General features: G+C 43.0%; 1 protein-coding gene across 1 annotated transcript in view; it reads right to left on the minus strand.

The window, feature by feature from the left end:
• Positions 1-13,113: 13,113 nt before the first annotated feature.
• The window catches only part of DHX29 (DExH-box helicase 29), a 48,176-nt gene continuing 34,780 nt past the window's right edge, over positions 13,114-26,509 (minus strand). The window contains exons 22-27 of the mRNA XM_002714035.4: positions 23,771-23,907; positions 23,237-23,330; positions 18,261-18,560; positions 16,880-17,011; positions 16,008-16,104; positions 13,114-13,403 (exon numbers count right to left, since the gene is read on the minus strand). Coding sequence (XP_002714081.2) covers positions 13,351-13,403; positions 16,008-16,104; positions 16,880-17,011; positions 18,261-18,560; positions 23,237-23,330; positions 23,771-23,907 — 813 coding nt within the window. The 3' untranslated portion in view covers positions 13,114-13,350. The remainder of the gene's footprint in view (positions 13,404-16,007; positions 16,105-16,879; positions 17,012-18,260; positions 18,561-23,236; positions 23,331-23,770; positions 23,908-26,509) is intronic.

Raw genomic sequence — 26,509 nt, forward strand, 5'->3', positions numbered from 1 at the left:
ACGTTGCTGTATTGTTGATGACATGACTTTACGTGATAAACAAGCAGCCTAGGTGGCGGTGCAGCATCCCATATTAACATCACTTTGGGTTCCCAGATCTGGTGTGGATAGGGCAGATCCAGCCTGTCTTGTCTTTTCCACACAGGAGACAAAAAGGGCCACAATCAGTGTCTTCAGACCAGGGTACAATAACCCCATGTCCCAGGTGCAAAGGGACACTGGTCCTATTGAAAAGCCACCAAAGGGAAAGGCTGCAGGGCCCAGTATGCACTATGCCGACTTGGATGGCAAATCACAGGGTACAGATGAAAGCCGTGCAGCTGTTGAGGGCCGCTGAGTCCTGCGCTGCTGAGTTTCTGAGAGAGGGCTCCGAGGCCTGCAGCTAGCAGCAGCATTCAGCATGTAGCAGGTTAGGCTGCCCTGTTGGGAGGCAGGATCCAGCCTTTGTGTTCCATTCTCTCGGTCTGCACGGAGGAGGTGAGTTTTCTTCTCAGATGGCAAGTCTGTGTATTAAAGTCAGATCTGCCAGGACTGAGAGATCCTCTGTTTCCCACCCCCGTATCCTAACCTGCATTTCCGTTGTTTTCCTATCTGCTGGTTCTGTTTTCCTATCTGCTTGCAGGAAGCAGGTGTGCACCATTCATGGAGCACCTATTCTGTCCTAGGCCCTGTGCTCTTCTTGATTCTCTATTGTGATGTCATTTTTTTAAACTCAAAGGCCAACGGGGAATTGTATGCACATGAAAACTTTAGCATCAAACTGTGAAAATTATTTTCATCTAAATAGTATATGAAGAAATTGTTCTTGGCTTCTTTTGGTGGTGAATGATCACTCGAAAATATCTGAGCATTCCAGGAAGAGCTGTGTAGCAAACCATGCACCCATCCCTTGTCCCAGTATGCCAGTCAGTTAATCAGCCAGGGTTCACTCATTGTGTATTCTGAGCCTTGCCTATTTACTTTTTTTGTTAATAATATTTACAGTATATTCCTGATTCCAAAAGTAATACCTGTTTATTACAGTAAAATGAGAAAAAAATCCACAGTGAATAGAGGATTAAATATTACAATTTTATAACAGTACGCTTACAATTTAATACATATTCTTTCAGTTGCTTATTTGTATCTAAACATGAACACAATACATACTTATATATTCACTTCGTCAAAGCGAAATTTGACTCTTCACATACATAGTTTGATATCTTACTATAGTTATTGCCCTAGCAACTAAGCCCTAATTTTTTAAAAGATTTACTTATTTGTTTATTTGAAAGGCAGAGATACAGAGGCAGAAGCAGAGAGATAAAGAGAGGTCTTCCATCTGCTGGTTCACTCCCCAAATGGCTGCAATGGCCAGAGCTGTGCCAATCCGAAGCCAGGAGCCAGGAGCTTCTTCTGGGTTTCTCATGTGGGTGCAGGGGCCCAAGCACTTGGGCCATCTTCTGCTGCTTTCCCAGGCCATAAACAGAGAGCTGGATCAGAAATGGAGCAGCCAAGATACGACTCGGCACCCATATGGAATGCTGGCACTGCAGGCAATTGCTTTACCCACTACAGCACAGCACCAATTTCTAAGTCCTAATTTAAAAAAAATATTTATTTGAAATAGTTACAGATAGGGAGAAGGAGAGACAGAAATCTACCCACTGGTTCTCTCCCCAAATGGACACAATGGCTAGAGCTGGGCCAGTCTGAAGCCAGGAGCAAGGAGCCTCTTCTAGGTCTCCCACATAAGTGCAGGGGCTCAATTACTTGGGCCATCCTCCATTGCCTTCCCAGGCATATTAGCAGGTACATGGATCAGAGTGCAGCAGCTGGGACTCAAACTGACACCCACATAGGATGCCAGTGCTACAGGTGGTGGCCTTACACAGCGCCAGCCCTCGTAAACCCTAATTTTTATGTTATTTTCTAAAGATTTATTTATTTCTCTGAGAGACAGAGTTAGAGAAAAGAGAGATTTGCAACCACTGGCTCACTCCCCAAATGGCTGCAATGGTTGGAGCCAAAGTGCACCCCAAGGTACATTAGCAGGGAGCTGGATCAAAGGTGGAGTAGCTAGAACTGGAACCAGGCACTTTAATGTGGATGCAGGTGTCCCAAGCCATGGCATAACCTGTTTGTACTGTACCACAACACCTGCACCATGAACCCTAATGTGAATGGCTCAATACAACCCAAGTTAGTTTCTTGCTTTCAGCACACTTCTTTGCAGGTCAGGCAGCTCTGCTGGTCATTTTCCTCCAACAGTGAGTTAAAGATCATGGTTGCTTCTATTTTGCAAATCACTATCTTGGGAGCTGTCTGCATCCAGTCCTGACGCTGGGAGAGAGATCTTGACACACTTGTGCTTTGTGTTTTTTTTGTTTGGTGTTTTTTTTTTTTTTTTTTTTTTTTTTTTTTTTTTTTTTGGTGCCTGAGACTAGAATGTGACACAGCAGTTTTGCTCATATTCTCACTAGTGAGAAATCCAATCCCAACCTGACACAGTGGAGGTGGGAAACGTGTTGTATGCCAAGAAGCTGGGAGCAGCCAAGTTAATGCACTGCACTGTTTCTTCCCCATCCCCTTCATCTGCCTTAACATTGTATCTTGGCTTCTTCCCCAAGGTGTTAAATGATCCTCAAAAATCATGATTTTTTTAATAGCTACTGTGTTTCCCATCAAATGTAGGTATGTGTAGTTATGTACTTAGGCATTCTAGGAAGATTAGTGTTACAATGGGATGTCTCTTGATTTCCTGAAGTTTGGTGATCAGGATATGAAGATGTGTAGCTTGTTGGCATGTATTTAGAACTGTTAGGATGCTATAATGTTAAAATTTCTCTCTACTTTAGCACAAATATTTGTGGACCAAAACCACACACAGAAGGGCAAAGCTACAACCCACATCTCTGGACCCCTATCTTTTCTGCAAGTGGAGTACGTCCCTACGCCTTCCCATTCTGACCAACTATAGTTTCTCTTCGTTTATTCACACCCATGTGTCGCCACCTTTTCCTCTTGAAACTACCCAATCTTAGGTTTGCACTGCTCAGTTTTTCTCCTTTTGTTCCCTCTCCATTCCCTGTTCAACCCTCTCCCTGGCAGGGGAGCTAGGCTTGCCTGCTGGGGACACCACTCCCCTTCGGCCTGGTCCATGGGAACTTTGGAGGTGTGGAAGTAATGTTGGAGTTGCAGGGGAGGGAGGGACTGCACAAGCAGGCTGAATGGGACTTGCTTATTAAGAGCTTTCAGCACACCGTGATTTGAAGCACACTGATAATTCCACGTGGGGGCAGGTGCTTAGCACAGCAGTTAAGGCACCACGTGGGATGTCCAGATCCTTTGTCAGATGCCTGTGTCCCGACCCTGTTCCTGAGTCCAGCTTCCTGCTGATGTTCACTCTGGGTGGCAGTGGGTGATGGCTCAGATAGGTGGGTCCCTGCCACCCCATGGGAGACCTGGATTGAGTTCCCAGCTCCTGCCGCTGTAGGCATTTGGGGGAGGAAAGCAGTGGGTGGAACAACTCTGTCTTTCAAATAGATAAATAATTTTAAAAGTTCACTTTACAATTAAATGTAAACTTAAAATTATTATATTTCCGGGCCGGCGCCGCGGCTCACTAGGCTAATCCTCCGCCTAGCGGCGCCGGCACACCGGGTTCTAGTCCCGGTCGGGGCGCCGGATTCTGTCCCGGTTGCCCCTCTTCCAGGCCAGCCCTCTGCTGTGGCCAGGGAGTGCAGTGGAGGATGGCCCAGGTGCTTGGGCCCTGCACCCCATGGGAGACCAGGAGAAGCACCTGGCTCCTGGCTCCTGCCATCGGATCAGCGCGGTGCGCCGGCCGCGGCGGCCATTGGAGGGTGAACCAACGGCAAAGGAAGACCTTTCTCTCTGTCTCTCTCTCACTGTCCACTCTGCCTGTCCAAAAAAAAAAAAAAAATTATTATGTTTCCATCAGTCTCCAAATTTTGTCTTCTACATAGACATTAAGTGGGTAACAGAAACAAACCCTGGGGAACAGTGTTGTGTTATAGCAGTTTAAGCCACTGCCTGTGACGCTGGCACCATACCAGAGTGCTGGTTCAATTGCCAGCGGCTCTGCTTCCAATCCAGCTCCCTGCTAATGTGCCTGGGAAAGCAACGGAAGATGGCCATTGCCACCCATGTAGGAGACCAGCATGGAGTTCCAGGCTGCTGGCTTCCTGGCCCCAGCTATTGTAGGCCATTTGGGAATAATTCGGCAGACAAATCTTTCTCTCTCTCTCTTTCTCTCTCTCTCTCTCTCATTCTGCCTTTCAAATAAATAAAAGAAAAAGAACTCATCTGTTGCCTTTTGGAAAGGCATAGTTTGTTGTAGACTTCCTTATCTCAAAATGACTGGGTTCAATCCTAAATCGGTACAGCTTTTGGGTATATTAAAATGTGTTAATAAAGGGAAAACCTTGTGACTTGTGCTGCACAGTCAACCCTGGTTGTGTTTTGGCCCTTCCCTTCCTAGGGAATCCAGGCACGACCATTTGGCCACAGCTGCCCCTCTTGCCTGACCCAATTCATTTAGTAGAGGCTGGGATGAAATCTTTTACAAGTCTGCCCTGTGGATCTGTTGATTCTGTATCTGTGGATTCAATCAATGGCAGATGGAGAATATTCTGAAAAAGTGCATCTGTAGCAAGTGTGTACAGATGTTTTCCTAAACAATACAGCAGTTACTTACACAGCATTTATCTGGTATTATTAGGAATTACATTTGTAAATAACCTGAGATGATTTTTAATGTTTACTTTTATTTATATTCATCTACTTGAAAGGCAGAGAGGGTGAGAGAGTGAGCACCCCCTTCCATCTGCTGGTTTACTCCCCAAATGCCTGCAACAGACAGGGCTGGACCAGGCTGAAAACAGGAACCTGGAACTCTGTGCCTCCCACGTCAGTGGCAGGGGCCCAAGCGTTTGAGCCATCATCTGCTGCCTCCCAGGTTGCATTAGCAGAAATGCTGGATAGGAAGTGGAAGAGCCAGGAGTTGAACCAGCATTCTGATATGGGATGCAGGCAAACCAAGCAATGGCTTAACCTGCTGTATCACAACACCCACCCCTAGAGATGTTTTAAAGCATGGGAGGATGCGGGTTATATGCAATTTCCATGCCGTTTTGTAGAAGGGACTTGAGCATCCGCATATTTTGTAAAGGGTCCTCTAGACAATCACCCCGAGATATTGGTGGGTGACTGTGTATTTATTAGGAAATTGAGGGAAACACAAATCCAAAGAACTGACATTTGATTTACAGAGCACTCATTCCTCGTTCCACAGTTCTGGTCCCAAGCTGTGCTGCTAACTGGTTGTGCCACTGTTTCCTGGTTTGGTAGTTCAGACGCCTGGCTGGAGAGAATTTGAGTCTGATCATCCTTTTTTTTTTGGACAGGCAGAGTGGACAGTGAGAGAGAGAGACAGAGAGAAAGGTCTTCCTTTTGCCATTGGTTCACCCTCCAATGGCCGCCGCGGCCGGCGCGCTGCGGCTGGCGTACCGCGCTGAGTCTGATCATCTTGTTTGTGCACATTTACCCTGTTGGAGTATACAATTCTGTGTTTCTAGCATTGAATTGTGCAGTTATCACTTCAATCTCATTTCATAACATTTTTGTCATCCCCCCAAAAAATCCTGTTCCCATGAGTGGTTACTCCCCATTTCCCTGTCCCTTTGGCCCCTGCAACCACTAATCTGTTTGTTTCTATGGATTTGCCTGTTACAGGCATTTGAAGTCTAAGAAGTCATGCAATATGTGGCCTTTTGTGGGCTTCTTTGGCTTATGTTTTCAAGCTTCTTCCATATTGTAGCATATTAACAGTCTTTCATCCCTTTTTAATGACCTAGTATCCTATTTTATTGATACAATATATTGATTTCATTATATTGCATTGGTCCTATTGATATTAAGTATAGACACTTTTTTTTTTAAAAGATTTATTGGGGCCAGCACTGTGGCATAGCGGGTAAAGCCACTGCCTCCAGTGCTGGCATCCCATATGGGCACTGGTTTGAGTCCCAGCTGCTCCATTTCTGATCCAGCTCTCTGCTGTGGCCTGGGAAAGCAGTGGAAGATGACCCAAGTCCTTGGGCCCCTGCACCCATGTGGGAGACCCAGAAGAAGCTCCTGGCTCCTGGTTTTGGATCGGTGCAGCTCTGGCCATTGCGGCCAATTAGGGAGTGGAGTGAACCAGCAGATGGAAGACCTCTCTCTCTCTCTCTCTCTGCCTCTCTTTCTCTCTCTGTGTAACTCAGACTTTCAAATAAATAAAATTTTAAAAAATATTTATTTATTTAAAGGCAGAGTTAGAGAGAGAGAGAGAGACAGACAGACAGAGAGACAGAGATCTTCCATCTGCTGGTTCACTCCCCAAATGGCCATAATGACAGGGACTGGGCAAGGCCGAAGCCAGGAGCCAGCAGCTTCCTCCGGGTCTCCCATGTGGGTGCAGGGATTCAAACACTTTGGGCCACCCTCCACTGCTTCCCCAGATACATTAGCAGGGAGCTGGATTGGAAGTGGAGCAGCTGAGACTTGAACCGGCTCCCAATTGGGATGCCAGTGCTGCAGGCCAGAGCATTAACCTGCTGTGCCTCAGGGCCAGCCCCCATATTGACACTCTTTAAATCCATTTACTCAGTTGTTAGACATTTTAACTTTTTTTATTCTGTCCTTGACAACCACTGTTTTACTTCCTATGAGTTTACCTATTTAAGAGACCTTGTATGAATGGAATCATCCTTTGTGTAACTGGCTTATTTCATGTAGCTTAATATCTTCAAGGTTCATCCATATTGTAGCATGTGAAAGGATTTAATCTCATTTTTTAAAAGTTTACTTATTTGTTTATTTGAAAGGCACAACAACAGAAAGAGGGAGAGCAAGAAGTGAGTTCTCACCTGGTAGTTCACTACCCAGATGGTTGTAACAGCCAGATATGGACCAGGCCAAAGCCAGGAGCAAGAAATCCCATCAGGATCTCCCGCAGTCCTAGAGCAGCTGGGACTTGAACTGGTGCCCCAGTATGGGAGGCCAGCATCACAGGTGGCAGCTTAGCCTGCTGCGTCCCAACATTGGTCCATACGATACTGTTTTGATTATCATAGCTTTTGTATGTTTGAAATCAGGAAGTGTGAGCCCATCAGCTTTACCTGTAACAGGATTATTTTGGCAAGTTAAGTTTCTTCTTGGCTTCATATAAATCTTAGAAATTGCTTTTTATATTTCTGTAAAAACTGCCATTTGGATGTTGGTAGGGATTGCATTGGGTCTATAAATTGTTGGGGCTAGTATGAACAATATAAATATTCTGATCCATGAACACAAATGTCTTTCAATTTATTTGTCTCCTTTAATTTCTTTTAGCAGTGTTTGTGTTTTCAGTGTTTAAGTGTTTCTCCTCCTTGGTTAAATTTATTCCCAAGTATTTTATTTTTGATGCTGTCATTACCTATTTTCTCAATTTCATTTTTGGATTGTTCATTGTTAGTGTATAAAAGTGGAATTGATTTTTCTATTTTGATTTTGTATTCTGAGACTTTCTTGAATTTAACAGTTCACAATGAGTAAAGTGACAGCAGCAAATTTCAGCAAATAATACAGTGTTATTAACTGTAGTTCCCATGTGTTAGATCCTGAGAACTTACCTAGTAACTAAAAGCTTATATTCTCTGACCCAAACCTCCTGATTTCATCCACCCTCGAGAATCTGCTCTTTTATTCCCTGCTTCTATGAGTTTGCCTTTTTAATTAATTAATTAATTTTATTTTGAGATTTAAAAGTATTTATTAGAATCAAGGACTTCCAGCCAGAGCGGCATGGAGGGGGGAATTTTTTTTTTTTTCTTTTTAGCTCTTTATAGATTTCGGATATTTGTTGCATAGTTTGCAAATATTTTCTTTTTTTTTTTAAGATTTATTTTATTTATTTGAAAGAATTACAGAGAGAGGTAGAGACACAGAGAGAGAGGTCTTCCATCTGCTGCTTCACTCCCCAGATGGCCGCAACGGCCAGAGCTGCGCCAATCTGAAGCCAGGAGCTTCTTCTGGGTGTCCCATGTGAGTGCAGGGGCCCAAGGACTTGGGCCATCCTCTACTGCTTTCTCAGGCCATAGCAGAGAGTTGGATCAGAAGAGGAGCAGCCAGGACTAGAACTGGTGCCCATATGGGATGCCAGCACTGCAGGCTGGGGCTTTAACTCACTGCGCCACAGCACCGGCCCTGGGAATTTATTTTTAAAGTTTTTTTTTTTTTTTTTTTTTTTCTTGTTTGAAAGGCAGAAGCAGGGGCAACTTCCATCCACTGGTTCACTCCCCAAATACCTGCAATGGCCAGGGATAGGCCAGACCAAAGCCAGGAGCTCAGAACTGAGACTCTAATCTAGTGCTCCCGTGTGGGTGGCAGGAACCCAATCATCTGGGCCTTCACCTGCTGCCTCCCCACGTACTGCTCAGCAGGAAGCTGCAGCTGGTATCAAAGCCAGGCACTCCACTACAGGATGTGAGCGTCCCAACTGGTGGCTTAGCCGCTAGGCCAATGCCTATCCTGACTTTGCTTTTTTAGATACCACATTAAGAATGGCCATTCCAGCTCTCTGCTGTGGCCAGGGAGTGCAGTAGAGGATGGCCCAAGTACTTGGGCCCTGCACCCCATGGGAGACCAGGATAAGTACCTGGCTCCTGCCTTTGGATCAGCACGGTACGCCGGCCGCGGTGGCCATTGGAGGGAGAACCAACGGCAAAGGAAGACCTTTCTCTCTGTCTCTCTCTCTCATTGTCCACTCTGCCTGTCAAAAAAAAAAAAAAAAAAAATTAAAAAAAAAAAAAAAAGAATGGCCATTATTGGGGCTAAACATTGTGGCGTGATGGGCTAAGCCACGGCCTGCAGTGCTGGCATCCCATATGGGTGCTGGTTCAAGTCCTGGCTGCTCCATTTTCAGTGCAGCTCCCTGCTAATGTACCTGAGAAAGCAACAGAAGATGGCCCAAGTCCTTGGGCTCCTCCACCCGTGTGGGAGACCTGGAAGAAGCTGCTGGCTCCTGGCTTTGGCTTGGCCAAAGTGAACCAGCCAATAGATCTCTCTGTCTCTGTCTCTCTCTGTATAACTCTGCCTTTCAAATAAATAAATAAAATAAATCTTAAAAAAGAATGGCATTGAGTACTAGACAAATGTTTTCCATTTTGATGAAGTCCTACTTATTTTTTTTTCTCTCTTGTGCTTTCGGTGTTCTATCTAAAAAATACTTGGGGCTGGCACTGTGGCATGGTAGGATAAACCTCCACCTCTGGTGTTGGCATCCCATATGGGCACTGGTTCAAGTCCCAGATGCTCCACTTCCAATTCAGCTCTCTGCTAATGGCCTAGGAAGGCAGTGGAAGATGGCCCAACTGCTTCAGCCCCTGCACACATGTAGGAGACCAGGAAGAAGCTCCTGGCTTTGGATCAGCCCAGCTCCAGCCATTGCAGCCATTTGGGGAGTGAACCAGTGGATGGAAAAAACTGCTTTCTGTCTCTCCCTCTCTAACTCTGCTTCTCAAATAAATACTCTTAAAAAAAAAAAAACAAACCCAAGTAATCCAAGGTCTTGAAGATATACTCTTATTTTTTTTTTTTTTTTTTTAGTATTAGAGTTTTAGCCATTATATTTAGCTCTATAAGTTGCTGTTTGTATTTAGTATGAGGGAACTAAGGGTCCTTTTCAGTCTCTTGCACATGGCCATCCAATTGTCCCAGTACTGTGGCAGAAAAGATGGTTCTTTCCCCTCTAGCACCCTTGCTGAAATTCAGCTGACCATAGATACAGGGATGTGTTTCTCTCAACCCTATACCCGTCTATCTTGTCAGTACGTGGCTCAGATTATTTTTGAATGGTCTTTTCACTTCTTCCTCATTAGCTGAGTACCCTTAGAAAATTCAGCCTCCTGTGGTCGGCTTCCCCATTTGAAATTAAAATTCCAGCACCCACTCCACTTAGGGTGGTTGCTAGGACTAAATATAGGGGTGTGATAGAGTTCGTGGTTCAGTACTCACCATATAAAGTGTAACTGAACAAAGATGGAGACATGCTTTTTCCTTGATACTTCCCAGTCTTCTCTGTCCTTTTCCTGCATCTATGCTGATGGGCCAACATACCGGTCATCCTGATCCTGGATCTTCAGTGGTCTGCATCTCCGTTCTGCTATCCACCAGCAAGGAACTGCTTCAGGTTTGTTTATTTTTATTAGTAACTGGAACCATTACACCTCAGCCTTATTTTTTAAAATTTATTTTCATTTTATTTTGGAAGATTTGGGGGGAGAGCAAAGAGAGATCTTCTATCTACTGGTTCACTCTCCAAATGACCGCAACAGCTGGGGCTGGCCCAGGTGAAAGTCAGGAGCCCAGAACTCTAGCCAGGTCTTCCACATGGGAGGCCAGGACCCAAGTACCTGCGGCATTATGCAGGCAGCTGGATCAGAAGTTGAGTTGTCCACAAATCAGAGGGTTTTCCTAACCAAGAACACCTTTTCTCAACATTCACTTTCTCTGTTCCTTCATCGCATTGATAAAGAACACTGTTTATTTGCTGCCCTTTTCTTCTTCCATTTTCTTTTTTTATCCTTAAAACTATGATTTGTGTCTGTGCAGTGGAGAGTTAATGTAGCAGGCCCAAGGCTATTAGAAGGGCCTGTTTGCAGAGTTGGCTCAAGGCTTTCAAAAGTTGTCTGCGTTTTCAGGTAACATTGTTTTGCCTACTAGGAGTATTAAATGCCCACCTTCCTTCTAGGGATCTGGAATTTAGAGAGGTATGCCTGGTCTTTGTGCCTGTGAATAGTCCTTGAGCTCTGAGGCTGAGGAGGGCTTTCCTGGGCACACACACTGCACAGCACAGAGGAAGCCTGTGTGGGGATTCCTGTGTGTCTTTTCCCCTGGCTTATCCTGTTGTACATCCTTTCTCTATAAGCAACTGTAGAATCTGTGCTAAGTCCTCCTAGTGAATTGCCAAACCTGTGGGTGGTTGTGGGACTTCTGACAGTGTCCTTCCCCGCCGCCCTCTATTCAAACTACTCTCCAAAGGCTGATGTATTCATGGACTCTAGCAGGTTTCCCTTGGTCCACTGACAATAGCTTTCAAGAAGTCTCCTTCCTTAGCTTCTGTAAGATAGCTGTATCTTGGCCCTCTTCGCATCTCGTTCATTTAGCATTTACTGAATGCCTGTATATGTCAGGCATTGTGCCAGGAATGTGCTAGTGAATGAAACAGGGTGCAGCAGATGGTCTAGTGGGAGAAGGCACACAGCAGATGGTACAAGCCAAGCAACGTATTGTTTTAAGAGTGATTTAAAGGGGAGATGTACTGCAGTAGGGTGGTCTGTGGAGACAGCATTGTGGCAGGAAAATCTGTTGGGTAAATAACCAGAAGCAGTGTTTACAGCAGAGAACAGCATGTGCAGTGTTTTAAGTCACCATTTCACACCTTCTATAATTGAAAGGGAGCCTGGTGCAGCTGGTGCACCGCAAGAAGTGGGAGTAGAGATGAGGATGGAGGTAGCAAGGTCGACACTTAGAGCTTTGCAGGTCATGTTAGAACTTTAAATTTTAAGATCAGTGGGAATTCAGTAAAGGGTTTAATCAGCCAAGTGACATAGCTATCTTTGTAAAAGATTATTCTTTTTGGATTAGAGAGGTATAAATAGGGGGAGCCTTAGTTAGGGGTGCAGGTAGCAGACAGTGGTGACTGTGGGATGGCTGCGAACATGGAAAGTCGTGAATGGACATTGACAAATGGAGTTCTGCAAAAGCATCTACCTTAATCATCTCCTTCAACTCGCAGACCTTTATCATCCGTGTGGAAGACTCTAACCTTGGACGCTAATCCTGCTTGTGTGTTTCAAGCTGAACTGCCTCCAGCACCTAATCTACCTCTGTCCTGACATCTGTATTCCTGTTTATGACACTAGCTGCAGAGTCCAAAATGTGTAGTCGCATTTGATTCCAGGCTCTCAGATTCCTCCCCACATGGCAATACAAACCTAAAATTAGAGTCTGCCAAGTATTATTTTTACTTTACTTCCATTTGTACATAAAATGAAGCTTCATCAACAAATATGAAAACTTGAGCACCCATTTTGAGAGCTACGCAGTTGTACTGGGTACATTCTAATCTTTTGTCTTTAGATACCATTTCTGCTATTTGATCTACAAAGGACCATATTTGAATTTCATCAATAACTGACTGACATGAAATGAAGAGAAAGCCCCTCTAAGTAATCAAAATGGAGTTCAAAGAGATCCCCACTAAATAAGACCATTGACAAGCATCTAAGAGCACTTTATCTCAGGTTACTGACCATACTGGTTCAACTGTGGGTAAAAAAAAAAAAAGAGTTGGAGGGCCAGCACTGTGGCATAGCAGGCAAAACCACCACCACCTGCTGCACCAGCATCCCATATGGGTGCCATTCAAGTCCTGGCTGCTCCACTTCCCATCCAGCTTCCTGCTAATGGCCTGGAAAAGCACTGAAGATGGCTCAAGTACTTGGGCCCCTGCACCCATGTGGGAGACCTGGAAGAAGTTCCTAGCTTCAGCCTGGCCCAGCTCCAGCCATTATGGCCACTTGGGGAGTGAACCAGCAGATGGAAGCGCTCTCTCTCTCTGAAACTCTGCCTTTCAAATAAATAATCTTAGAAAAAGAAAAAGAAAAAGTGAAAGAGAAAAATACAGGAAGGAAGAAAAGGTTGGAGGCAGGGAAGTAAAAGCTTCCAATTGAAGAAATGGCACAAAGTTAACCAACGCAAGGCTGACAGAAGTGTGCGTCACTGCTGCCTATGCTCCCAGCACTGTCTATACTTTCCACGTGTTACTGAAATAGGTGACATCTAACAATAGTGCACTTATTTAGACTCTGATTTTGCATATCAAATATTAACTGACTCAAGAAGTAGTTCCTTATCATAGAAATTTGGTTTCAGAGCTCATTTTTTCTTCTGGATTAAGATGGTTTCTATCTCCAGACATCAAAGGCTGACAGACAAGTGGCTACACAGGGACTCACAACACTAACAGATACTGCAGACACAGGCCTTGCCTTTACCCGTAAGGTAAATAATGTGCAAAACATGGATGGTACCAAAGTATTTATTGTAAATGTAGTGGCAAATACATTGAGAATAATCAGCATTAAAAAGGAACTAGAAAATTACATGTTGAAAGTATGTGCTTTTCTCCTGCCACTATGAAGCTAATGGCAAGTACCAACATTTTAAGTAATGAAATACTTAATGGGATGGTCCATTTTCACATAATTTCTTGAGCAAATCTTCATCTTAATTTTTAAAGCAGTTCACCATGAATTTGTTTCAGTTATTCTCTGTTTTTATCAATTCCGTAATGATCTGTAGAATCTTGTCATCTGAGTAAAAGAAAAACAACCCATGAGTAAATTCAACACCAGCTAATTTTCCAGTATATGCACCTATTACCAAGAGGTATATTTCATTAAAATATCTTAATTTAGAATACAAAATTAATAGCACTATTAACTCTAAAGCTAGAGAGGCCTATGAAGTATTTGTTGCTCTACAAATACTATTTTTTTTTTTTTTTTTTTTGACAGGCAGAGTGGACAGTGAGAGAGAGAGACAGAGAGAAAGGTCTTCCTTTGCCGTTGGTTCAACCTCCAATGGCCGCCGCTGCAGCCGGCGCACCGCGCTGATCCTGGCAGGAGCCAGGAGCCAGGTGCTTTTCCTGGTCTCCCATGGGGTGCAGGGCCCAAGCACTTGGGCCATCCTCCACTGCACTCCCTGGCCATAGCAGAGAGCTGGCCTGGAAGAGGGGCAACCGGGACAGAATCCGGCGCCCCAACCGGGACTAGAACCCGGTGTGCCGGCGCCGCAAGGTGGAGGATTAGCCTATTGAGCCACGGCGCCGGCTTACAAATACTATTTTAATTATTGCTACAGTTATACTGCATATACTTTCCCGGAAAGTTACTATTTTGAAAAGAGCTGTTATTTGAGTCTGTATAGGCTAAGTCCCAAAGAGAGAAGTGATGTAAACCCTAACTTTCTGATCAGGAATATTTCCTTAAAAATTCCTGTAAAACAACGAATTTTTCAACTTCTTCACTAGGCCGAACGTATGCTGCACTAACTCTTCCCTGCTCTTCAGAGTGTAGCAGGATTCCCACAGTCATGGGCAAGGAAGAAGCAACTGTCACCAGTTTCTCCACGTTCAAATGCAAAGGAAGCACACAGCTCTAACAGAGAAGCCTCTGGGAGAGGCGTCAATGGGGAAGTGACAGATCTCGTCACACAACAAAGCATTCCAGTTCCAACTGATCGACAAACAGAACAACAGAGACTACATTATTTGTCAAGGAGGTTTTGTTAACAGCTGCTTCTACCTCCATCTAAACAGTTGCTCTGAAATTGTGACTTCCTAACTACCTCATAACCATTCTCTAGAAAGATGTAATCACCAGGGCTGCAAGACTGAAATTCTACATGTATATTAGACTCTTCAGTGTGAGAATGCCAAATGGTTGCAATAGGAATTTTGATAACTGGACCTGTGGGGAGGTGAGGGGATAGGTTACTTTCACAGTTGGATCAATGTCAGGTCTAGAAAGAAACTTTTTTTTTTTTTAAAGATCTATTTGAAAGAGCTAGATGCAGAGAGAGAGCAAGAGTGACAGCGAGCGAGCGAGCAAGCGAGCGAGATAGGTCTTCCATCCGCTGGTTCACTCCCCAGATGGCCACAACGGCCAAAACTGTGCCAATCCGGAGCCAGGAGCTTCTTTGGGGTCTCCCATGCGGGTGCAGAGGCCCAAGGACTTGGGCCATCTTCTGCTTTTCCAGGCCATAGCAGAAAGCTGGATTGGAAGTGGAGAAGCAGGGACTTTAACTGGCCACCATATGGGATGTTGACACTGCAGGTACAGACTTTACCCACTATGCCACAGCACCAGCCCCAGAAACCTGGTTTTTGAGTAAGAGTAGAGAATAAAAGAAAGCAAAAGAGCAACTTCAAATAATTCTTTTTCAAAAGTCTGACAGTCTATCACAACTTTTTTTTTTTTTTTATAAGAAGTCCAAAAAAGGGGCTGGCATCGTGGAATAGAGGGTAAAGCCTCCACCTACAGTGCCAGCATCCCATATGGGTGCCAGTTCGAGTCCCGGATGCTCCACTTCTGATCCAGTTCCCTGCTAATTGCCTGGGAAAGCAGCAGAGGATGGCCCAAGTGCTTGGGCCTCTGCATCCACATTGGGAGACCCAGAAGAAGCTCCTGGCTCCTGGCTTCAGATCTGCCTAGCAGCGGCCACTGTGGCCATTTAGGAGTGAACTAGCAGGTGGAAGATCTTTCTCTCTAATTCTTCTTTTCAAATAAATAAATAAATATTTAAAACAAAACAAAACAAAAAACTCCAAAAAAGAGAGGACTACTATGTACTTTATGCTCCATCCCAAGTTAAAAGTATATGTTACATCTCAGAGTAAATTCTGGCTCCTCTTATGGAAAAGAAAAACACTAAAATAATTTAAGGAATATTTTGCTTAATTTGAAAGTTGAGGTTCAATACGTCTCTTATATAAGGCAATAATTTCTAATCCTGAAGTTGTAAAGCACAAAGCTCTTTGAAAAAAGAACTCACATCTCTTACTACATCTCTTACTAGGTTATCCAGCAGCACAGGAAAACCAGAAGCTTAGTGCTTTTGCATTCACATTTGGACACAAATAAACAGAGTATAAGGCTTCAGGATGGGAATACTAGATTGGCAGCTCCCAATTTGCCTGACTGTGAGAATTAGCTGGGGAGAGGCAGGCTGCAATGTGGTATAGTGTACTCAAATGACAAGAAAAAGGGCATGATTTCTACAGTCAATCTTCCAGACATTCTCTTAGAAGGTTTTCCATGCGTTGACACATGCTATGTGTATCCCATAGCTTTATACACACAAGTACTTACATACCCATGAACTATCTTCTACCTACATTATAATCAAACACTTACTTTCAAGGGACATCTTTGGATTTTCAAGCTTTTTTCTTAAAACAGAATCAATGAGAACTCTTAGCTGTTTGAAAATGACAGCTATCTTCACTGGAGCCTATTGGGAGAGGACAGATTGGACAAGATTAACCCAGGGGAGTGTGTTTAAAAAAATCAAGGCAAGCTTATATAACCTTACAATCTGCCTTCACACATATTGATTTTAATATAAAACACAGTGAGGAAAATACAAGCAAATTATTACTGATGGCTAATTTGTGCAAAGCCCTTATTTTCCTTATTTAGCTTGTTATCTCCCCCTGCCACATAACGATTATTCTAATAATTATTTTGTTTCTTAACATTAATCTTGTCAGAGTTAGGACTGTAGTTTTGAGGTACAGCTTACAAACCATAAAAATTTGTTATTCTAATTTAAATAATTTTTAGTAAATTTATGGAACTATCACTACAATCCAGTTATAGAACATTTCTTCCACAAAAACCTCTTTACACAAACTGCATGTATTTTTGACACTGCATTTAAAAATCATCTCTCTAGTCATAGACAAATAGTTACCATGGTAAAAAATAACAGGATGTATTAGATTTGCTTAACTTAAGCCAGTAAATGTTGATAGGGCTCTACAGAAATAGATTTTTTGCCAGAAATAAGCACAATATAATAGTTACTGATAATTATAATAGCGATATAATTTGACCTTCAAATTTAACAGGTTTAAATAAAATCAGGTAAGATAAAATAAGGAAATCTTCAACATAGTCTCATAGGAGGAAATTATGCAAAGTCCAAAAACATTTAAAAAAAAAAACTACCTCAATGATTTTGGAGGCTGAAAATTTTTATGTAATCCATAAACTCAGTTGTATACCTGAAAATAGATCCAGCCATCAATAGAAAGAAGACGTTCCCGGTGCTGAACTTCTATATCACCACCAAAAAGTAAAACTGGAAAAGGAGTTATTAGGGTTGTTTCCCTCAGATACACTCTGGCATACCTTATCTACACAGGAAAAGAAGGGGGAGAAAAACAACTTCACGGTCTAAAAACAATGCATAAGAAGTTTTACCCTTAATGATATTAACTAATTAATAACGTTAAAGTCATCTTTAAGTTTCAGAGTTTCTGTTCTGTAGGCCAGTGTTTAGCTATGGCCATCAGTCAGTAATTTCTCATGTTTTCAGTCTTAGGATATGTTGGGAGTTTTTCAAGCCAGTGCTTGAAATTATGGATCCTTGTTACTTTAAAGGTCAAGAATTGTAATAGGCACTCTTTTAGAAAAGGGAGAAGAAATACGTTTCAATTTGACATGTTTTCTTCTTATATTGCCTTTTTTTAAATTATTTTATTTTATTTATTTTACAGGCAGAGTGGACAGTGAGTGAGTCAGAGAGAGAGAGAGAGAGAAAGGTCTTCCTTTTGCTGTTGGTTCACCCTCCAATGGCCGCCGTGGCCGGTGCGCTGCGGCCGGCGCATTGTGCTGATCTGAAGCCAGCAGCCAGGTGCTTCTCCTGGTCTCCCATGGGGTGCAGGGCCCAAGCACTTGGGCCATCCTCCACTGCCTTCCTGGGCCACAGCAGAGAGCTGGCTTGAAAGAGGGGCAACCGGGACAGAATCCAGCGCCCTGACCGGGACTAGAACCTGGTGTGCTGGCACGCCGCTAGGCGGAGGATTAGCCTAGTGAGCCGCGGTGCCGGCCCTTATATTGCCTTTAAAATGAGTTCCTATGAGATAACAAAATTGAAAATATAGACAAGGGGCCATCTTAATATTCAGCATAGAATTAAAAACTAAGAAAGTTTAACTGAGTGCCAATCCAATTACACTCCAAAAGGTTGACTGTTTGAACTGGGATCTGTAAATATTTGCTGTTAATTATCTTAAGTGATATCACCCACAGTTCTACTCCATTCAACAATCTCCTTATTTGGAAACAAAGCATACAAAAAACACATCCTTTTTCTCTTCTAGTGAAATGCACATTATTAACCCCATCTATTTGCTATAATTGTCTATTTCAAGTAGAAAAGGTGATGTTCATGGTTAGAAATCTTACTATTTTTCTTTGCTTAAATGCAGGAGAAATAAACACTTTGCTTAAGAAACTATGTGCATCTTGATTTCACATATGAACAAAAATGTAGAGCTCAGTTTGCAAGCTAAATAAATTCTTACTGGGGCACCCTAACTTGTTATTAATAACTTGTTGAATAATCTCTGAAAGCTGGAATTGAAGAAATGAGCACTTTACCTTCTCCTGGTATAAGAGCCACCCGTAAGTTTGCAGATCTCGATTCACTGAAGATGGATGTACTTGTGCTTTGCCTTGGGCTGTCTCCACAATGCAAGCCAACTTTTCTGTAACATCGACTGACTTTGTATAGATTATCTTTCCTACGTTGTCATAAAGTCCAGCAGCCAATACAGCTTTCAGAAGGGCAATTTCTTGGAAAGACAGAGTCTGCGAGGCTCTGTTTCCTTCCCAGTTGTTAGAAGTGGTAGATGAAAATCCTGCTGCCTTGACCAACTTCATTAACTCCTGCTTTACATCCTTGATTGGTTTGTGTGAAAAACGGAAAACCAAACTTGATTAAAATAGAGAAATTTCCAAATAACCTTTTACTTTATATGACTTTTTCCTATAAAAATTGACAGGATGTGACATTTAGTAAACTGTAGCCCCAACATAAGTTAGGGAGGAAAGCAGGTACTGGAGTGTGATGATGAGAGTCAGCTGCATTCTGTACCCGAAGACTTCCGATGTCGTAAAGCACAAGAGTGTCCAAGCGAGCGAGAGCAACAGCCACATCTGCATACGTTTTGATTCACTCCATCTACCTCAACAGTAGCTCTCCCTTTCTGGGGGACATTTTAAATCAAGGAGTAGAGGACAGCATTAAGAAAGAATTACAGAAGATTCTGGATCCCACACTGCAAGTTCCTTCGTCATTTGGCTCTGGAACCCTCACCTTAATTTCCTCAAGAACCCTGACGAAGTTTATTAATGGCAGTTTCATTTAATTAAAATAGTCACCTAAAAGATTTTTCTACCTTCAGTCATGCCAGTTGGTGAAACACCTCAGGAAGGATGAGCTTTTTGCAAAATACACAGGATACAAGTAATTAAAAGGTGACATTTACACTTAGGATATTCTGCAGGTTTTCGGTTTGGGGTTGAAGGGACTTTGCTTCCAGGAAAGATCACAGAGACAGCTGCTCTAACACCTCAGTGCTAGGAGATGTAAAATCTTGCAGTCAGAGGGAAGGTGAAGAAAAAGGCTGATAGAAAGAATGGGGTGGGAGGCCATGTGGAGAATGATGAGCTCCTGGAGAAGGAATGAAGGAGAAAGGGCTCAGCTGAAGAACGGCCCCTCTGGGCCAGCTTTCTGGGATTCAAAATGTGGAAATCCAAGCCAGTCGGCCCGGAGAGGGCTATTTGTCCAATGCAGCCCTTACCTGCTTTTTTTCCCCCCTAGAAGATGTATTTATTAATTTGAAAGGCAGAGTTACAAAGAGGCAGTGGCAGAGAAAGAGACGCCTTCCATCTGCTGGCTTACTCCCCAAATGGCCACAATGGCCAGAGCTGGGCTGATCCAAAGCCAGGGGCCAGGAGTTTATTCTGGGTCTCCCAATGTGGGTGCAGGGGCCCAAGCATTTGGGCTATCCTCCACTGCTTTCCCAGGTGCATTAGCAGGGAGCTGAAATCAGAAGTGGAGCAGCCAGGACTTGGAACTGGTGTCCATACGGGATGCCAGCACTGCAGGTGGTGGCTTTATCCTTTTTTTTTTTTTCTTTTAAAGATTTTATTTATTTGAGAGGTAGAGTTACAGACAGTGAGAGGGAGAGACAGAAAGAAGTCTTCCATCCACTGGATGGCCGCAATAGCCGGAGCTGGGCCAATCCCGAGCCAGGAGCTTCTTCCAGGTCTCCCACATGGATGCAGGGGCCGAACCACTTGGGTTATCTTCCCCTGCTTACCCAAGTCATAGCTGAGAGCTGGATTGGAAGAGGAGCAGCTGGGACTAGAACCGGTGCCCATATGGGATGCCGGCACTGCAGGTGGAGGATTAACCTACTGTGCCACGGCACTGGCCCCAGCTTTACCCTAGTGCCACAAGGCCAGCCACCTCTTAGCTGCCTTGAGAAGGACAAAGTTCGCTTAGGAGAAGACTCCCTCTGTCATTCCAGCAGTTATTTTAACTCATAAAAAGCAGTGGACAAAACTTCCTGGGAAAATATTTTTTAACCTTTTAAAATATAAATATAGAATAGGGGAGAGGGCCAGACCTGTGGTATAGCAGGTTAAGTCTCCACCTGCAGCACCAACATCCCATATAGACACCTGTTCAAGTCCCGGCTGCTCTACTTCCTCCAGCTCTCTGCTGATGGCCTGGGAAAGCAGTAGAAGACAGCCCAAGTGCTTGGGCCCCTGCACCTGCATGGGAGACTCAGAAGAAGTTCCTGGCTCCTGGCTTCAGATCAGCCCAGTTCCAGCCGTTGCAGCCATTTGGGGAGTGAACCAGTGGATGGAAGACCAATCTCTATCTCTCCCTCTCTCTCTGGGACTCTACCTTTCAAATAAATAAATAAATCTTTAAAAAAATAGAATAGGGGAATATGTGAGAGTTTATTTCCTGCATACTTTCATAGCATAACTGTACTAAGTGCCATTTTCCTTTAAATAACTATCATTAAAAACAAAGAGATAGTGCTTATGAGAAGGCCTGCTTTTTACAATCATTTGCACTTCTACTCTCTCTTCCCAGAAATATTTCTGGTCTTGAACACTACAACATGAATGATGGGCAAAGGTGTTGGTTTCTCTTGCTAAGAGCAGACTGTTAACTTGGTCACTGTCATAGGGTATGATGGCCTGGATATCTTTTTTTTTTTTTTTTTTTAAGATTTATTTTTATTAATTTGAAAGGCAAAGTGAGCATGCAAGAGAGAAATGGATGGATGGATTGATTTTCCATCTGCAATGGCTGGGGCTGGGCCAGGCTAAAGCTGGGCGTGTGGAACTCTATATGGGTCTCTCATGTGAGTGACAGGGGCCCAGCTACTTGGGCCATCTACCACTGTCTTCCCAGATGCATTAGGAGTTGTGTTGGAAGAAAACAGCAGGAACTTGAACTGGTGGTCCTATATGGGATGCCAGCATCATAGGCAGCAACTTAAGCCGCTGCGTCATAACACCAGGCACCCCAACTTAGATATCTTTTCAAAAGGAAACCATCTCGAGGCCAGCACTTTGGGCATAATGGGTAAAGCTGCTGCCTGCAGTGCCAGCATCCCATATGGGCGCCATTTTGGGTCCAAGCTGCTCCACTTCCAATCCAGCTCTCTGCTATGGCCTGGGAAAGCAGTGGAGGATGGCCCAGGTCCTTGGGCCCCTGTACCCGCATGGGAGACCCAGAAGCTGCTCCTGGCTCCTGGCTTTAGATCGGCACAGCTCCAGCTGTTGCAGCCAATTGGGGAGTGAACCAGTGGAAGGAAGACCTTTCTCTCTGTCTCTCTCTCTCTGTAACTCTACCTCTCAAATAAATAAATAAAATCTTAAAAAAAAGAGAGAGAACTGAAACATATCAAATATATTTAAATCCATGAGTTCATAATGATTTCTATCAAAAATAACATTCATTGACTGATTACTTTTCAATTCATTATGAAAACTGCTAAATAAAAGGAAAGAATCAAGCATTGATTCTAATTATTTTGTACATACTATACCTTAGGGTATTCAAATATTGATAAAAGAAGTTTTTCTTTATGAAAGAATTCTAGCTAACAAGTAAAAACACAGTATTACCATTTTGTAACCTCAAAGAATAATAGGTTTGAGTATTATTAATGGCTTTTAATCATTACATGAAAAGCTAATTGAGGATTTTGTAATGGGTGGATCTGGCTGACCTCACTGAGAAATCCCACTGCAAAAAGGGACACAACTGGAAAAAAGAAAGAAAAAGAATCTGAATTGGATAAAACCCTGTTGATATTAATAACAGCTTACAGGAACTACAAGGCATAGAATATATTAAACAATATATTGAGGATATAATCAGCCCTATCCAGAAAGCAATAAATTCTACAGGACAAAATTTACTAGGTTTCTTCAAAACATAAATGGCAAATAAAAATGAGAGAGTAACTATAGATTAACAGACTATAGGATTATTTCAACCAAATTTTTTTTTGTTTGTTTTTGACAGGCAGAGTGGACAGTGAGAGAGAGAGAGACAGAGAGAAAGGTCTTCCTTTGCCGTTGGTTCACCCTCCAATGGCCACCGCGGCTGGTGCACCGTGCTGATCCAATGGCAGGAGCCAGGTACTTATCCTGGTCTCCCTGGGGTGCAGGGCCCAAGCACTTGGGCCATCCTCCACTGCACTCCTGGGCCACAACAGAGAGCTGGCCTGGAAGAGGGGCAACCGGGACAGAATCCGGCGCCCTGACCAGGACTAAAACCCGGTGTGCCAGCGCCACAAGGTGGAGGATTAGCCTAGTGAGCTGCAGTGCCGGCCTCAACCAAATTTCATCTGTGGACCCTGTTTGGATCACAATTTGAACCAGCTATAAAAATAATTTATGAGATAAATGAGGATATTTATACACTGAATATCCAGTGATTTTAAAGAAATTTTTTTGACATCTGATGACATTAAAGTTTTTGAAAGGGTCCTATTCTGTGGGGAAGCACAGTGGTCTGATGCCTTGGGTTTGTTTTAAAATAATCCCGAGGGCAGACAGTAGAATGAAAGTATAATAAAATAAGATTGACCACATATTGATAATTATTGAAGTGGGAAATGGGTACAGGAGAACTTACTATACTGTTCTATCCACTTTTATGTATGGTTGATATTTTCCACAATTAAGGAAAAGATTACTCATTTTCAGAATTGAGAAGAGCTGTGGATCATCCCCCTTCATTATTTTTAAAAATGTTGGACTAAGACTTAAAGAGGTTAATTATCCTAATTCCCAAGTTGTTATTTTTTATGAAATTATATTTGCCTCTTCTTTATCATTTCCTGAATATTTTATGATCATTAAATGTAACCTGGAATCACTTATAATACATATAGGTTACTTGTTTAAAAATAATAAAAAATTATAAGTTTATGTTTATTAAACCTTTTTGTAAGACACCAGCTTAGGCATTCTTTTTTCCAAAAAACACCTGTTCCAGTTACTCATCTGACTCTCAGAGAGGTGTATAACGTTACCTCTAGCGTTAACAGTGCTGTTCTATTCAGAAAGTTCCTCCGGCAGTATGCAAGCTCTGAACGATAGCCTCCTTCCTGCTGTGCTTTCTTCCATCTAGATAAATAAGACACTGATAAACCAGAGTACATCACGCTTTCTTTCCAAACTCTTCAGGGACAGTAATCAAAGCAAGGCTTTACTTCACTGACAATCATTTTAAAAGAGGGGGTGCCTTGCTTGCTGTAGCAGCTACCAAATTACATAAAAGAATTTCAACTGTAATACAGATAATTTTTGTTTATGTATAATAGCAAAGTGTCACTTTAAAGATGAGACAATATACATATAATAGTACCAAATATAATGTTTTTAAATTTAGAAAGGATTATAATCTGTATAGGATATGAATCCCTAACATAATTATATCTTGACAAATGAAAAAAAAAGTTTAAATTTTAGAACTGTAACTTAATTAAAGTCAAAGACAAATTTTTTTCAAAAGTTAGCAAGCTCAGGTCACTGGCTTGTTGCTAACACCCAGCTTATTTCTTTACCCTAGATATGCATTGTAGATCGTCAGGTGATCTGAGTCCGCTATAGCCAAAGCAGACTTTGCAAGATCTGCTTCCTCTTTCCGACCAATTGGTGTGGTAAAAGGAGACTTCTCTGTCATAACTGCAGCCAGGGTTGCCTATCCATAAATAAGCAAACAGGTTATCATTAAGCATTTACTGAAAGCTTATTTGTAGAAGAAAGCAAATCATAAAACAATTACATTGTAAGTTGTCTTTTCTTCCTTTTAATACATTATGTATTACTACAGCTAACGCTTATTTTCATTTTACATAAGCTTTAGTTTATGGAATTTTTAAAAATACATCACTTTTTCAAAAGATTTATTTATTTGACAGGCAGTTACAGAGATAGAGAGGGACAGACAGAGGTATCTTGTATCCACTGGTTTACTCTGGGCCAGGCCAAAACCAGGAGCCTACAACTCCATCTGGGCCTCCCACATGGGTTCAGGGGCCTAAGCACTTGGGCCTTCTTCTGTTTTCCAAGGCACATGAGCGGAGGGCTGAATCAGAAGTGGAGCAGTGGGGCTGGCATGGCACAGTGGGTTAAGCCGCTTGCCTGTGATGCCTGCATAACATATGGGTACCACTTCAAGCCTTGGCTGCTCCACTTCAATCCAGTAACCTGCTGATATGCCTGAGAAAGCAGTGGAAGATGGTACAAGTCCTTGGGCCCCTGTACCCATATAGGAGACCCGGATGAAGCTCCTGGTTCCTGGCTTCGGCCTGACCCAGTCCCAGCTGTTGCAACCATTTGGAGAATGAACCAGTAGATGGAAGCTCTCTATCTCTCCCTCTTTTTCTCTAACTCTGCCTTTCAAATAGGCAAAATAAATCTTAAAGGGGAGGGGCGGCGGTGTAGCATAGTAGGCTATGCCTCTGCCTGCAGTGCCAGCATCCCATATGGGTGTTGATTCTTTGATTCTAGTCTTGGCTGCTCCACTTCTTTTTTTTTTTTTTTAAGATTTATTTATCTGGGGCCAGCGCTGTGGCATAGCGGGTAAAGCTGTCACCCGCAGTACTAGCTTCCCATATGGGTGCCGGTTTGAGTCCTGACTGCTCTACTTCCCATACAGCTCTCTACTGTGGCCTGGGAAAGCAGTAGAAGATGGCCCAAGTCCTTGGGCCCCTGCACCCACGTGGGAGACCCAGAAGAAGCTCCTGGCTTCTTATTTCTTGGTCAGAATTACACAGAGAGAGGAGAGGCAGAGAGAGAGGTGTCCCCCATCCGCTGGTTCACTCCCCAATTGGCCGCAACAGCTAGAGCTGCCCGATCCGAAGCCAGGAGCCAGGAGCTTCCTCCAGGTCTCCTGTGCGGGCATGGCCGCTCCACTTCTGATCCAGCTCTCTGCTATGGCCTGGAAAAGCAAAAGAGGGCCCATGTGTTTGGGCCCCTATACCTGCGTGGAAGACTTGGAAGAAGCTCCTGGCTTCAGATTGGCACAACTCCAGCTGTTGCGGCCATTTGGGAAGTGAACCCGCAGATGGAAGGCCTTTCTCTGTCTCTCCCTCTCTCAGATCTCTGTAACTCTTGAAAATAAAATCTTAAAAAAAAAAAAATGTGGAGCAGCTTGGAGTTGAACTAGTGTTCATGTAGGCAGTAGCTTAACCCACTGTGTCATAATGCTGTCCACCCCTCATAAATCAGTTTATTTTTGTACCATCTCTGTGAGGTATAAAAGAAAAAAACTGCAGATCTGTGTGATTTACAGAATGTCATACAGTTTAGAGGTAGTATTAGAATCACAGCTCAGCTACCTTCTTCCTGCACTGCTGAATTTCCATTGTCTGCAATGCTCTTTAAAAAAGTCTGGACTACCTAACAACCCATTTGTGGTTCCTGCAGCTTTTCAGGAAAACTATCAAGGCAGAGGTTACGTTTTGATTTTGGCACAGTTCTGGTGAATACTTACTTCTAATACCAAAGGAAAAGAGACTAGAATAATATGTCATACTCTCTACATTCTGGTTTTAAACCGTCTTGATTTGTGCCTGGAAAAGGCCTCAGCTTGATAAAGCTGGAAAGTTGGAATGGCATAGAAGGCCTGTTTGTACAAGGTTTCAGACAGATGCACTGGATCTGTTTACTCTGGGATAATCTGAGAAAACAGAACTCTGATAATTACTGGTTTAGAGGGAGAAGCTAAACAACGGAAAGGATGAATGCTTTTGATTATACTTTTCAAAATCTGTGGTGTTCAAAGTTTCTTAAGAATCATCTACTATATATTTAATTAAATAAATGTTTCGAGTGAGTTTATAGCAAGCCAAATTCAGGATAATACTTATATGCACTTAAATATATGAACAGATTTAAAAAAAATTTTTTTTAAAGTTGACTTTTTTAAAAAAAAATTAGTTATTTGAAAGTCAAAGGGACAGAGTGAGAAAGAAATCTTCCATCTACTAGTTTACTCCTTAAATGCCTTTAACAACCCCAATTAGGCTAGGCTGAACCCAGGAGCCAGGAACTCCATCCATGTTTCCCATGTAGGTGGCAGAGACTGAAGTACTTGGGCCATCCTCTGCTGCCTTCTCAGGTGCATTAGGAGGAAACTGGATCAGGAGTAGAACAGCTAGAACCAGAACCAGCACTCTGATATAGGATATGGGTGTCCAAATGTCCCAGTATAACCTACTGTACCACAATGCCTGCCCCAAAAGTTAAATACTATATTAAAAAATTCTTACCAAGCATTCAGGCCTCTGGATTTTAAT

This window comes from Oryctolagus cuniculus, chromosome 14 (assembly GCF_964237555.1).
Source record: "Oryctolagus cuniculus chromosome 14, mOryCun1.1, whole genome shotgun sequence".
Classification (NCBI taxonomy): domain Eukaryota; kingdom Metazoa; phylum Chordata; class Mammalia; order Lagomorpha; family Leporidae; genus Oryctolagus; species Oryctolagus cuniculus.